Source organism: Lactuca virosa, chromosome 5, assembly GCF_052849685.1.
Source record: "Lactuca virosa cultivar CGN04683 chromosome 5, Lactuca_virosa_CGN04683_v6, whole genome shotgun sequence".
Taxonomy (NCBI): Eukaryota; Viridiplantae; Streptophyta; class Magnoliopsida; order Asterales; family Asteraceae; genus Lactuca; species Lactuca virosa.
The window spans coordinates 457,940,838-457,955,851 of NC_136430.1; the positions used below are offsets into that span (position 1 = coordinate 457,940,838).

General features: G+C 35.5%; 1 protein-coding gene and 1 pseudogene across 4 annotated transcripts; one reads left to right on the plus strand and one right to left on the minus strand.

The window, feature by feature from the left end:
• The first annotated feature begins 9,270 nt into the window (after positions 1-9,270).
• Positions 9,271-12,055, plus strand: LOC145114527 (RAN GTPase-activating protein 2 pseudogene; annotated as a pseudogene). 3 transcript variants are annotated; one of them, XR_013711065.1, is made up of 2 exons: positions 9,271-9,453; positions 10,249-12,055. The product of XR_013711065.1 is annotated as an RAN GTPase-activating protein 2 pseudogene, transcript variant X1 (transcript). The 3 variants fall into 3 exon arrangements; XR_013711066.1 differs by having other exon boundaries at positions 9,271-9,448; XR_013711067.1 differs by having other exon boundaries at positions 9,446-9,549.
• Positions 12,056-12,621: 566 nt separating this feature from the next.
• LOC145114528 (uncharacterized) lies at positions 12,622-14,810 on the minus strand. Its single transcript, XM_079050550.1, has 5 exons — positions 14,673-14,810; positions 13,475-13,804; positions 13,295-13,375; positions 13,126-13,197; positions 12,622-13,028 (listed from the first exon to the last, which is right to left on the minus strand). The coding sequence occupies exons 1-5, from the start codon at positions 14,718-14,720 to the stop codon at positions 12,840-12,842; spliced, it is 720 nt and encodes a 239-aa protein (XP_078906676.1). The 5' UTR covers positions 14,721-14,810; the 3' UTR covers positions 12,622-12,839.
• Between the last annotated feature and the right edge of the window lie 204 nt (positions 14,811-15,014).

The following is a 15,014-nucleotide window of genomic DNA, read 5'->3' on the forward strand; positions in this document are numbered from 1 at the left end:
GTGCGGTCTGACTGCCCTCCAGTCCTAGTATCAGCGGTCTTAGACCGCTTTGGTGCCGGCTGTGACTGTGTCGGGCCTGCTGCTGCTCCCTCAACTGCAGCTCAATCTCCAACTCACGCCGCCTAGCGGCCTCCTGTAGATCCAGAAGCGTATCGCAACGCTGGGTCGCCACAAACTGTCGTATATCAGTATTGAGCATGCTCAGATAACGTGTCATCTGAGCCTGCTCAGAAGCAAACTCTGGGCAGAACATTGCCCTCTCAGTAAACATGCGGGTGATCTCTGCCACAGTCTCGCCATTCTGTCTCAAGTCCAAAAACTCCTGAGCCATCCGCTCCCGCTCCACCCGTGGAATGTAGCGAGCGCGGAACATATCCCTGAACTGCTCCCAAGTAACCGCAACTCTCTGGTCATCCGAATAAGACCCAGTCATAAGTCTCCACTAGTCCTTTGCCCCGGACCTCAACACGTTCAGGGCACATCTGACCTTCCGGTCAGTAGGACACGAGCACGTGAAGAAACAGCCCTCCACGTCAGACAGCCACCTCATGGCTCTGATCGGATCCTGAGTACCATCAAATGTCGGGGGCTTCGTGTTATCGAAGTCCCGGTACTGAAAAGCTCGGCCAGCTCCTCCCCCTGCCGCTGTTACAGCCGCTGTAGCTGCTGCGGCAGCCGTCTCAGCAAGGGATGCATATATGTCATCAAAATACTCCATCATAGCGGTCTTAATAGACCCAAACATCTACGGAATCTGACCCCGAACAATCCCGACCACCTCCTCGCGAATGATCTCCCTGACACGATCCTCTGTCAACGCCGGCCCACCCTGGCCGATAATCTCGGGCTCCGTCGGGGCATCCTGATCGCCCTGCCCTGATCCCGATCCGAATACAGTCACAAATGCCGCGTAACCACAATACTGAAATATATACCAGGAATATATCAGATAATCCGCATAAATAACAGGGAACCAACTCCCAACTAAACCCTAGGGATTGTGACTTCCTTGCTACGCGTATGGGTCCTATGCTTTCAGTAGTACGGGCCCATACTACCTTCCACACCTACCCATATTTGTCTCAAGTATCGTCACAACACCCTAATAATCCACATATGCATGGTGATCGCTCAATCCTCTCTCCTAGAGGGAGGCTAACTATCTCATACTATAGGTCCAGTCATCCTCAGGATGGAATACCCCAGGCCCACAACCATCGGGTTGGAATGCCCTCATACTACGATTCCAATCATCCTCGGGATGGAATACTCACAGCCCACAACCATCGGGTTGGAATGCCCAGGTCTGTTGGCTTTCAAACAAAGCAGATAAGCCTCAACCACCAATAAAACATGTGCATATATAATAGATAATCACATAACAGTCTATAGACAAACAAAACGATCTAACGGATCATAGCAACATAATAACATCCTATCTACCAGAATATTGATCTAACATATCATAACAACATAATACCATCCTATCTACCAGGATACTGATCTAACAGATCATACTAGCATAACATATCAGGATAACAATCCAAAAAGGGTCGGCCTTGGTGCCTTAGACCCTTGAGCATAGTGCGGAAAACTCACCTCACAACTGTCGAACTGAAGAGATAAGCTCAAACTCTCGAACCACAGCCACGAACTCCACCACCTATATTTTCCATGAGACCACTCCCATAAATTCCCAATTTACTAAAATACCCCCAAAAGTCAACTGGTCAACCCTTGGTCAAGGTCAAAGTCAACGGTCAAAGTCAACAGTCCATGTTGACCCAACTCGTCGAGTGCAGCTAGCAACTCGTCGAGTTCCTTAAGGGTTCAGAAGGTCATAAAACCCTCACTGACTCGCCGAGTTTACCTCCAACTCGTCGAGTCTATGCGTGATCAGAAGTCGAGGAAACACTAACTGGCTCATCGAGTCATCCTACTGACTCGCCGAGTTCATGCAGAAACCTTCAAGGATAATCTTCATCGGACTCGCCGAGTTGGCCATGCAACTCGTTGAGTCTTCTTCAGTCCTTTCCCATTCAAATGCTTATAAGCCACCCCAAAGCTCCATATTGCAGACCTGAGTTCCTAGAGCATACTTTCTACGTAAAGTTGCAAACTTTACGTACATGCAAGGTGCTAATGGCCAAAATCAAGCTAGAGAAGAGGTTCTAAGTAAGGATAAGGCATTATCTTTCTAAAGGCTAAAACTTTATGACCATAAGAACCAAGATGAGTCTAGATCTGAAGTTGTAACTTCAGATCATGTTCAATACCCAAAATGAAACACCAAACAAGCTAAAATGGCCCTGATCTTTAACATAAAGAGATCTAGAAGGAGGAAAGTCAAGGTAACGACTTGTTACCTTTAAGTGATGCAAAAATGAAGTAGATTTCAGATCCCTCAACTGTTCCTTGCTTAAAGCTTCTTGATCTCCAAGCTTCTCTCACCAAGATCCACCTTCTAAGCTTAAAACACACAAATATGGGGATAACACACGATTTAGCGTTTCTGGACTCAAAGGAGGTTGTAAGGGAGGCTAAGGGAGGTTAATGACCCTTTAAATAGGGTGCAAAACCCCAGAAATTAGGGTTTCATTCTTCGGCTCCAACTCGTCGAGTCTGTCCTCCGACTCGTCGAGTTGGTCACTTAAAACCCGCGACCAAAACCGTGCCTACTCAACGAGTCAGGGCATCCAACTCGTCGAGTCGACCTTAAAAATTGGAAATATAAGACTGAAAGTTTATACCTGAGAGTCGGGGTGTTACATTGTTATTTTAAAGCTTCCGTTGCGGTTTTTTTTATGAAAAACACTCTTATATTTTGTATCAAAACCCACCAATGTAAACTCTTATATTTCCCAGAAATTTAAAAGTTAAATGTTTATGAAAAATACGGGTTTTTACAATTTTCACCCCTGCATTATGACAAGCCTGTTTTTCGGTCCCCACTTCACGTACCTAAAGCCCTAACTATATAAGGGAAAACACACCTTAGGTATAGGGATCGCCTCCTTCACATTCTATACTCTAATACACCACTCCGATAACTAGCTGACTTGACCGTCAAAGTGCCCTCCCGGGATCTTCTCATGGGAAGCGAATGACGTTGTCTCTTTCCTTGTGTGTGATTGCAAATCCCAACTCAAGCTTCACCTCCATCAACAAGAGTTTCGGGACCAATATCGCATCACATGGTAAAAGGTTATCCCTTGTACTTGCTAATCTTTTTATATTGTTTGTAGAGTAAATGTGCCTTTGTACTTGTATTATTGTTTATTCCAATTTTGCTATTCTGAGAAGTCTTCTAGACTTACTTTTCTTGGAAACATATGTGTCAGGTAGCGACTATCCGCAAAGCTTTTTGTTCCAGATAGAATACCATATGTTCGGTAGCTAGAGTTGTTCTTATTGTCGTGTAGATATTTTTATCTGGATAGATGTGAATGAAGTCCACTATTATATTACTCACTAGGCTTTACCAAGCCTAACCTATTTATTCAACTTAGAGTGGAGGTTCAAGATCATAGAGGAGAGCTATAATATTTAGAAGACTACAACTGATGTAGTGGTTACTTTTGAACTGATGTTATGATATTGCGTCGATCACACTCATACTCTATACTTATGAATTGCAAACATTATTAAAAACTAAGCCTTTAAGATCATATTTCCGCAAACGATGATTTAAGAAAGTTAAATGATTATGTCAATTAAGCTATATGAGGGGTATTTTATATGGGTAATTTGATTTTTAAAAACAATTGATAATATAAACACGAGTTATCAACCACTTGCTGAAGGCAATACTTAGTACCAGTGTCCTTAAGACTCAAGAGAAAGTGGCGCTCTCATCCGAAGAATCAACATGTTGCCATTGAAAATAATCTTGTGTCATACCGTTATTTGAATTCGGCTCGACACCAAAACTAAAATGAATATAAATCATAAGGTATGCCCCGGTAAAAAAGATAAGGACGAAACGTTCAATTTGTTAGCTTTATGAAATAATTGTGTCATTTTTTTGTGATGTTCTCATAATATAATACTAGATTATGACCCGCGTTAAACGCGGGGAACATAAATTAAATACATATCATACTAATAGGTGACATTGTCTTAGGTGAAATTTTAATAAAAAATGTTAGATTCATTTTAGAGTTTTTGAACCAAACTTATTAAATAAAAATATTTAATATTTATATTAGAGCAATTTGATTTTTTAATACAATAATTTTTAATATAATGATCCACATGATCTTTGTTTTATCACAACATGATGCGACTCATTGATTAAAACATGTTGTATAGTAGCTTTATGAATTGATTTTGTTTGGTGTACCAACCTCTATGGAGGCTCATATGACTCTTTTCATATTGGCCATGTAAAACCAAAAGCAATAATAAGTTGTTATATGTACCAACAACGTTAAATTCTATAAAGAAATTCGATAAACATTATAATTAAAGTGCATTGCGATAACCAAGGTTGCATAAATCGCTTGACGGTAGCTCGGCGGTGGACTGGGGTCAAGGGATTAATCGGCTAGGCGGGGATTAATCGGGGACCATTAATTATTAAAAAATTAATAAATAAAACATTAATCCTAAGAATATAACATTATATCTATTTAAAAGTTACTAAAAATTAATAAATATAACATTATAAAATGATACTATGATTACAAAAACCCTTTTGATCCCTAATACATCATATCTAAATAACCAACAATTGCATTTGCATCCAAGTCTACATAAAATGGGGAGAAAAAAGTGTTATGAACAATGGGTTCCAATAACATCGGGAAGAGATGTGGACCTGCAACCTGTTGTCTACTGCATTTGGAACTTTGTGAATGTTGAGGGAATTCAATAGCAGGAGGCTGTGGATATGTGGGAATTCCATGATCGATGATTCCATCCTGATTATTGCTATATAACTATATAACACACAAGAGGCGGCGACTGTTGTAGAAGCTTCAGAAGGCGAAGACCGGTTTAGCTTCGAGGATGACGACTGACGGACTGCGACGACGTGAATGGAAGAAAAAGACGGTGTTGAAGGAGGGACAGATGACATCGAAGAAGAAGATGGCGTCGTTTTAGAAGCTTCAGTTCATGCTTTCTTTCATTCTTTCAGACTACAGAGAGAATTTCAAAAAAGAAAAGAAATGAATATGATGGAGTGAGAAGAACCCTAGCAGCAATTCTAACAATTTGACACTTTTGCCCTTAAAGTTTTTTTTTTTTTTTTTTACCGATTAGGGCGCCTAGGTCCGCCTAGACCCGATAATCTCCGTCTTTGACCGATTTTGACCACGTCCGATAATAGGGTCCGATTAGCTATAAACGTCGACGGTGGAGGACCGCCAAGCGCCTAGGCGCCGATTAATCGGCCGCCTAGGCCGATATTTGCAACACTGGCGATAACCATAAACATCAAATTCAGACATTGTAATTTGGTCAATTTCTAAAGTATCTTTTTCTTATAAGAATTAAAATATGATTTTTCAGGCTACACCCTATCACATATACATATCTTTCGATCAAAGAAATTATTACAAAAAAAAAACATGTTATGAACAAAAATATATCATTAGTTTCATAATTTGCCAAAGGTTAACACTAATAAATAATAATGAACTTTCACAAATCTTGCATTTTGGTCACTGCATCCAACTAACAAATGAAATTCAATTTAGAGGATTGATTCACGAAATGCATCCATGATTTCTTGTAGCTGAATTTGGGAAATGCTAAGACCTACTGAGATATGAGGGAACGGTCTGTGAGACTACGGTTGGTTTCTGGAGGCCAATACAAATTCAAAATCATTAGCACATATCTTTCCTACCTACTTCAATTATCAAATTTAGATCAAACTTGTTAAAATCAATTTACAAAAAAAAAAAAAAAAAAAAAAAAAAAAAAAAACTCATATATGTAGCCTAGCAATCAAACAACATATTTTTCATAGAAATAAATATCACAAACCTATAATTTACACTTTATATAATATTCTTAAATTATATCTTACCTTTTCATATTTAATGGTCATTAACACCTCTTTCTGTCCTATTGTAGTGACACAAAATAACTATAGAGTACACACATGGTTAATCGTACCGACAACAATCAATGTTTTTTTTTTCTAAGAAATATTGATGTAAGTTTAAATTATATAATAAAAAAAAGTAAAATGAAATATGAGGGTAAAAATAATCCAAAAACTATTTGACATAATGTATATTTCATAAATGAAAGTTAAGTATATAAACCTCATCTACTTGTTGGAGATCAAACTTATGAAGGAAAATCGTCATTTGCAGAGTAGAGGATGGAGGACGAAGCGTTTCTACAATTAGCAGATGTGCTTTCCGGACTGGATTTGACAAGAAATCTTAATAATAAAGAAGATGTTATTTTTGTTGCTTTAAAATAGGATTATTTATGAAGATCCTAGTCGTAGTGAAGCAATTTGTGACGGAGAAACGTTATGAAATGATGCATAATGAAGTTGGTATAAATGTATATGCATTTATAGTAAAAGGAATAATAATATTTTGAAATTTTTTTAAGGTGTAAGTTGTTAATCATAGTATGAACAAACCTCTATAATAAGATATTTTTTCCGCATTGAATAACAACTATCATACGAGTTTGTTTCTTATTTTCCAAATAGTCAGAAAATTGTTGTGCATACCCATCTCAGAGTGTTACATTTATTTGTTTGCTTCTACAAAAGCCAAAACATAATAAATATACAATATAAAATGACATTATAAAGTAAAATTTGACACAAAATTTCGAAAAGTAAACATACTCTAGATCTTCCAAGCTCAAATGAACTCTCTTTGATAATTTATTTTTCTTGTTCATAAGGGTTTCCATTGGGAAGCATGTCACAACATCTCCAATAACATCTATTATATAAGATAAAAAATGGAAGATTAGTATAAAAGTTTCGTTATGGTGAGTGATGGTAAATAACAAAATATCGTTATATAGACCGTTAGATTGTAACATATAAACTAACCAACATGTGTGTTCTCAATAAAAACACCATCCAAAATGGCGTTGAAGTTTGCAAAAGAGAATCCATAAAGTAATCCAGTCCACTGACTGCATGGTGTAACTTTGGTTGTGATATAAATATTGATTTTGTTTTCATTATCAACAAAACTATTTTCGTTTTGATTAATACCAAGTTGTGGATTTTGGATGTAGTAACAACCATCCTCATGAAATAAACTTTAAAATCTTTCAACCTATCTATTAGTAACCTCTGTCTCAATCTTCCTTCCCTAAATGCACAAAAAAAATCAGTTTATATATTGTTATATGTGGTTCGAATGAAATTGTAAGAAAATTCATAAAAAAATGTTATTACATGTTCATCAATGAGAATCATATTAGTTTTGTAAGTCTTTGTTGAAGATCCATAAGCAAGATGTTTCATGAGACAAATTATTCTTACTCTCATGATAAATTGGCTTTTTGAAACATCAAGTTGGTCTATGAAGGTAATGTTGCTTTGAGCCATGTTTCTGTTTGTGAAAAAACTAATGATTGTTAAACACAAGTGACCCAACCAAGTAATTAATATGGACCAGGTAAAATAGGCAAAACAAGAACAATTCAAAATCATAGGATCGAAGTGAAAATATAGTTTTAAGGACGGAATTTATAACTTTTGACATAACTCAAGGACGCCGAATGTAATTTAGTCTAAAACACATAATGTAGAAAGTCTTTTGTATGTAATCAAAATCAAAATTATAAAAATAAAATAAAATTCTTATCATCCAAATATGAATGATGTTATATATACTTTTAAAAAACCTCATAATCCAAACTTGACAATAAAGTAAGTATAAATAGTTTTTGTTGATGCTCATCAGAAAACATATCAAGCAGTAGAAGGGGGGCATCAGTGGTAGGGGTAGGGGTATTTCAGGTAAAGAGAATGTATACATAGATATTGTTCTGCCCTCATTCATCATGCAAATAAAATTCAATGTAGAGGAGTATTTTTTTTATATGGTGTATAGAAATATATCAGTTCCATTCATTGATATATACCATTGTATTTGATTCATGATTACATTTGATAACCCTCACATATTAAGAACATCGATCACACAAGTTTCAGGAATGTTGCAAACAGAGGATATAACGTTGATCATACACAGACTCGTAAACAAACATAGGTGAACACATTAAAAAATCGATATAAATGATATAATTTTGTTTTTGTAACTAAATGAATGAAACTAATATGCTTAAAGTAGATTGATTAATTTTTTTTATGACCTCTCAACAGGAATACAGTAATAACAGGTAATAAGAACAAAGTAAATGCAAGAAATTGGAGAAGAAGAAGGAGAACAAAGTAAAGAAAGAACCTGGTAAAAGGAATTTGAGAAGAAGACCGCTGAAGAAAACATTGTAAATCGTAGGACACAATCCAAAATCCTAAGAATAACAACTTCAATGTAATCGTATATATAGGGTGTTTTTGAATAAAAAAATCATTATCTTCCAAAAAAATTGGGATCCTAAGATATCATCTTGGAGATTTTCGGCTATTCATTTGGAAAAAAAGGAAGATATCAGTTATACTGATTCAAAATTTTAAATTAATTGACTTGCTTATTTAATGAGTTTTAAAATTCAAACCAATATCTCAAATTGATTCATTTTATATGGGATATATTGGGGGATAAATTATAAATAATATTGACCTTAATTTTGACACTAAAATATTTTGTTGATTTAATGGGATCTGATTAGATTTTATAGGTTAATAACTAAATTATTGATATGCTTATTTAATGAGTTTTATTAAAAAAAAAAAAAAAGTTAAACGGATTTGAATTTTAAAGCCAAAAGTTATAAATAAGGGAGTTAAATTAGGAACACTATTAATTAAAGAAACTGATATCTCGTATATAAGTAGAATGATATGTTGATAACATAGTTGCTGAATTTAAAGATTTTATAATTATTAAAGATTCTATAATTAAATGTAATTGTGTTTGAATTTTTTTTTTTTGGGATTATGATGTCAACAATTTGATCTAAGGGTGAAAAACATAGGATTGAAATACAATAAAGACCTTGATTGCTTTCTCTTTTAATAATATTTAGAGATAACAATGAAAATATAGAAACAATTATTGATAAGTGACATTGTAAAATTTTTTATTATTTAAAAATAAAATAATAAAAAACATAAATACATGAAAATGAAAATTAAATCATGTCTGCTATTCTTGTGTGAACTGCTTTGCAGTTATGTTTTTATTTTCACTTTTGCATCCAATTTCAAACGGTCTCTAAGGGTTTCATGCCTACCACTGTCATCTTTTCCCGGCGACAAAAGAGTAAAAACGGGGCACCGGACGTTCATCCACCGTATTATTTTTCTCCGTCACCGTCATCACCGGTCAGGTGCTTGCTTTTTTGTATTCGTTTATATTAATCGCGCATCTGTCAGATCATTTTTGTTTACGAGACGCATTCTATGATTGGATCCTGCGCATTAATGTATGTTGTCGTTAGAATCTGGATCTTCTTATTGTTGTTCTTCCTATTTTATTCACGGATTTCGTAACATTTTCGTTTATTAATGCGTAACACATATATCCGTGGTTTGCGATGAATTTAACGAGTCCATAACCATGGCAATTTTCTTCAGCGATAACGACTATGATGTTTCTTATATTCGTATAAATTCCTTTCGTTTTATAGATTAATCTGATGGAAAGGATTGATTAATCATCGATTCACATGATTATGGTTCTGTAACTGAACTCAAAAGGATTGATGATTGTGCCCAATAAGCGATTGCTCTTGTGTTTATTATTATCTTTGTTACTCGAACTGCGTAGTGGTAATTCGTTCGGAAATTAATTTGGTGCCATTCAAATCTTCTGACATTACAGTTTATATTAATCGCAATTCATCATTTCTGAACTGGAGCACATTCACTGTCAAATTTGTGTTTATTCCTCTTTTCTAGAATGTGAAATTCTCCTTAGGTTTGTAAGTGCAGTTAATTTTCACGAAAATATGCATATTTGCCTAAACCTGCATACTTGTGTTTCCTAATCCTTCAATTTTCTGAGAGACAGAATGCACAAATTAGGTGTCTATTCACCTTTTCAGCAGTCCTTTAGATAATCAATCATCATGTCATTCTATTATGGATCATGATATATAGTTGTCTTCCTTCCATGTTTGCAGGATAGTTGGATATGGAGTCAACTCATGGTCACATGCGTTCAATCAAGCTATGGCCTCCTAGCCAAATCACGAGGCAAGTTCTTGTGGATCGTATTGTAAAAAATCTGGCAACACCATCCATTCTATCAAGAAAATACGGTCTCCTAAGTAAAGAAGATGCAGAAGAAGACGCCAAATTAATAGAGTCTGCAGCTTTTGTTGCTGCAAGCCAACACTTTGACAAAGACCCAGATAGCGATGGAGGATCCTCTGTTCAACTCTACGCTAAAGAATCCAGTAAACTTATGGTACAAGTTATCAAAAGAGGGTCCAGAGGAAAAGATGACCGGGAAACCACCATCCCGGAGTTGGTCACACTTCCATCAGACCACGAAACTGTTTTTGACATCTCCGGTGGCCGGAGAGCCTTCATTGAAGCAGAAGAAGCTAAAGAACTACTGAAACCATTAAAAGAGTCTGGAAACAAATACACAAAGATATGTTTTAGCAATCGAAGCTTCGGTTTACCCGCTGGACATGTTGCTGCATCGATTCTGTCAGCCATGAAAGATCAGTTGACCGATGTTGACTTCTCCGATATCGTTTCGAGGAGGCCGGAGCCTGAAGCTGTTGAAGTTATGAGAATGTTATCTTCAGCCCTCGATGGGTCGAACCTAAACTATCTGAATCTTTCAAATAATTCACTGGGCGAAAGAGGGATTCGAGCATTCGCGGATTTATTAAAATCTCAAAAGAATCTCGTTGAATTATATCTGATGAACGCTGGAATCTCTGAACATGCTGCAAAAGCTTTACGCGAATTGATTCCTTCTACAAATAAAATTAAAATCCTTCATTTTCACAACAACGTAACTAAAGACGAAGGTGCAGTTGCAATCTCTCAAATCGTGAAAGAATCCCCAAATCTTGAAGATTTCAGATGCTCCTCCACTCGGGTCGGGTCTGTAGGTGGGGTTGCGTTATCCGAATCACTACAAAATTCTACCCTTCTGAAGAAACTCGATTTACGTGACAACATGTTCGGACCTCAATCCGGCGTCGCACTTGGCCGGGCTCTTTCCGTTCCGGTGAAACTCACCGAGATTTACCTCAGTCACTTGCGTTTGGAAGACGAAGGAGTCACCGCCATTGTTAAGGGTCTGAAAGGTTCCGCTTCCGCCCTCGAAATCCTCGACCTCGCCGGAAACAGCCTCACTTCTGAAGCGGCTCCTGCTGTGGCTGCGTGTATAACTTCAAAGAAACATTCTTTAACGAAACTAAACTTATCGGAAAACGAATTGAAGGATGCAGGTGCAATGGTGATCGGGGAGGCGCTTGAGGGTGATTTTGGGCGGTTGAATATAGTTGATTTGAGTAGCAATGGGATCAGAACAGGTGGCGCCACCGCATTGGCTAAAGCGGTTGTGGGGAAACCGGAGTTCAGGATGCTGAATATCAATGGGAACTTTTTGTCTAATAAAGGGGTTGAAGATGTTAGAGAGATCTTCAAGAACTCGCCACGTATGCTTGGATCTCTTGATGACAATGATCCTAATGGAAAAGATGATGATGATGGTGATAACAATCAAGATGCTTGATCGAAGCTTCAACAGGTTTGTGTTTCTATTTTCTAACATGAAAACATGGTTTAACACATGGTCAACGGTTCAATACGGGTTTGGGTCGAACAAACGAATTTTTAAATCATGTCAAAATGAAATGGGTAGGGTCGTGTTGGTTGACCTAACAGCATTTTTTTTTCATAAATAAAATATTATTATTATTAAAAATAATATTTTTAATAAAAGAGCTCATAAGGTTGTAATCATGTACATTTTTTATCGCTTTTAAATTGTTGTCTTTGATTTTTTTTTTTTTTTTAGCTTTGATTAGTTTTAGTAAATAACTCAAAAAACATGACTTTAAAATGGATGTATGGGATAATCTTCATTCTTCTATTAAATAAATATCTTTAGGATTTTTGTAACTTTTTTGTATTTGTAACTATTTATTTTTCTGTTTATCCTTAAATGTCTTGTAATTAGGTAAGCTGAAAAACCGTCTCTACACCATTAGTCACATTCCCCAGTCCCCACTCTCGGCTGGAGACTGGGGATTTTTTTCCATAAATTTTATTTTTTCTATATAAAAAAAACAATTTTCATAAAATTTAATTATCTAAAAGATAAACATAATCATAAAAAATTGAAAAATATATCATAGGTATTGATAATTATAAAAATCCAAAAACCAAATTCTGAAATGTCAAGAAAATTTAAATGACTCTTCTCATCAGAGTTTACAAAAAGAATTTTAGAATTAAGTTTTGAATGGGATCAAATTCTAACATAAATTTTTTATTAACTTTTCATAAATTATAACAGAAAACTGATGTGTCTCCAAATTCAAATATTCTTTCAAATGCGTACTAATTCCTAATTTCAGTTAAAGTCTATTTATGGAAACAGTCTCGTTACCCTTAGGTAGATATAATAGATAATCACAAACCAAAAAACCTATTTTTCAATAAACCATACATTTATGTTTCATTGGCCAAAGACCAAGTTTCAAACGACCTACCAAAAGATTAGAAACCAATCCATGCCATGTCATCAGATGACATGATCATGTCTCCGTTTCTTGGCTGACTCCTCTTTAGCCACCGCACCACCACCACCACCACCCGCCTCAGCATCACCACCACTAGAAGAAAAATACGATGCAGGCCTAACCAATGCTTCAATCGCCTTTTCAAGATTCGATACAATAACCGCTTGTGTAGACCTGTTGATGTTCTCATACTATCACAACCACAACAATATTTAAAAAATATATATATATATCAGTTTTTACACATAACATATATAAAAAGATTGTTAGGGATAAGTGTAACGATACCACTTCAAGTTTCGCTAGAACGATTTCCAACTTTCTTGCAAGGTCATGATTCTCCAAAGTTAGAGCTTCAATCTGAAATCAAAATTAAACTTAAAAACACAAACACAAATACATTGAAGATGAATGGGGCCCATAATCGTAACAAAAAGGGGCAAAAGAAAAGAGTAACCTTCTTTTGGGAATCGAGGTATAAACTCTTGTAGATTAAGCCAACCGAGGTGCTTTCACTTGAAACAGGCCCCTGTCCTCCCTGTTTTTTTAAAACAATTTCTATTTCAGGAAACGTACTCTTCTAAAATACAAGAATTTTTTTACAAGACCTATGACCTTATACAGTTAGAAAGCTTGCCTTGGATTTATATTCTTCAATTGTTTTTACAAGATGATGAACCTGTTCATCTCTTATCTTCTGATCACCCGAGTCTTCATTACATGGCTCTTCTTTTTCTTCTTCTTCCACATGGTTTTCAATTGCATTTTGAACATGAAGATCCTCTTCTTTTTCGCTCTCTAAAAGATCTATTTGTTCAACCACTTGATTCTGAATCTGAACAGGCTTTACTACACTTTGAAGCCTTCCAGATCGCCTAACACTGCTTTTGTGGTTTGATACCTTCTTTGATACAATACGATGGTCTGAACCATTTATCGGTATCATCTCCGGTGTAGGATCCAGATTCTACAAAAATTGGCAAAATACTTTCATGTATTTCTTAACTATAACATCCTACTTTCATTTCGTCCTATTAAAACACACTCTATTTTGAAAAAATCTACCCAATTATGGCGATGTTCATTGTTATAAAATAGGTGGTTTTTCATAACGAACAATGTCCTAACAAGAAAAAATTGAAAAAGAAATAGGTACAATTATATATTATTAATACTTGCGAATTAAGTACAATTAATGTGTTAATGTTTATCAAGACTTGTTCTTTCATCTTCTCAGCCTTATAAATTAACATTTAGTAATAATAAATAAATTGAAGCATTCAATTTTTTTTTTTTTCATTTCCTTGCACTTGAAATTTTGCTTTTTAGACAGACAGAATTATAACAAACGAAGGGTTTTCTTAACTTCAAATCAATAGATATGTTAGTCTCCTAATATCCGTGAATTAAATTTTATTGGCTATTTTTTAGAGCAAACTGAAAAGGATACAATGTTACACTATACTAGTATACTATAAACAAAAGAGTTCATACTTTTCATAGACAGAGACAAATTATAAAAAAGTAAAAGTCAAGTACAGTTTAGAGAGAGGGAGAGATATGCAGGCATATATGTGTAGAAAAACATGCCATTTTTGGAGGAAAATAGCATTTTCCATACGTTTTCTGAAAACCCTAAATGAAACTCATCCCTAAAAACCTTTTTTTCCCGATCAAAAGCACTGTTCAACTGAGACAAAAGTGAAATGGCCCACAATGTGGTTTTCAGAGTTTTCAAAAACATATCTCCGATGTTCGATAATCTCAATTTTCAGATCATAATAACTAACAAGAATCCAAGAGGAACAAAATTCAAAGAAATAAGTTTCATGTACCATTTCAGTAGCAACATTGAGTTTCTGCAGTTTAGATTTCTTCCCCATTGAAACGATCAGTTTTGTGAAAGTAAAAGATAAAGATCAAGAAGCAGAGTTTAACGAAAACCAAAGATATCGCCTAATGCTTTAAACTTCAAAGCGGTGTCAGTGTGTGTATGTGATCTTTTTAGTTCTTCAAGTTTCGGTTATGATTTTGTTGGGCTCAACATTTGGCCCAAAACACTTCACCACATCATCCCCCCACAAAAAAAAAAAAAAAACATTTATGTCTATGCAGTTTTAAATTCAAAAATGATAAATATGATTTCTTTAACCTAATGTAATTAAAGAGGTTGATGG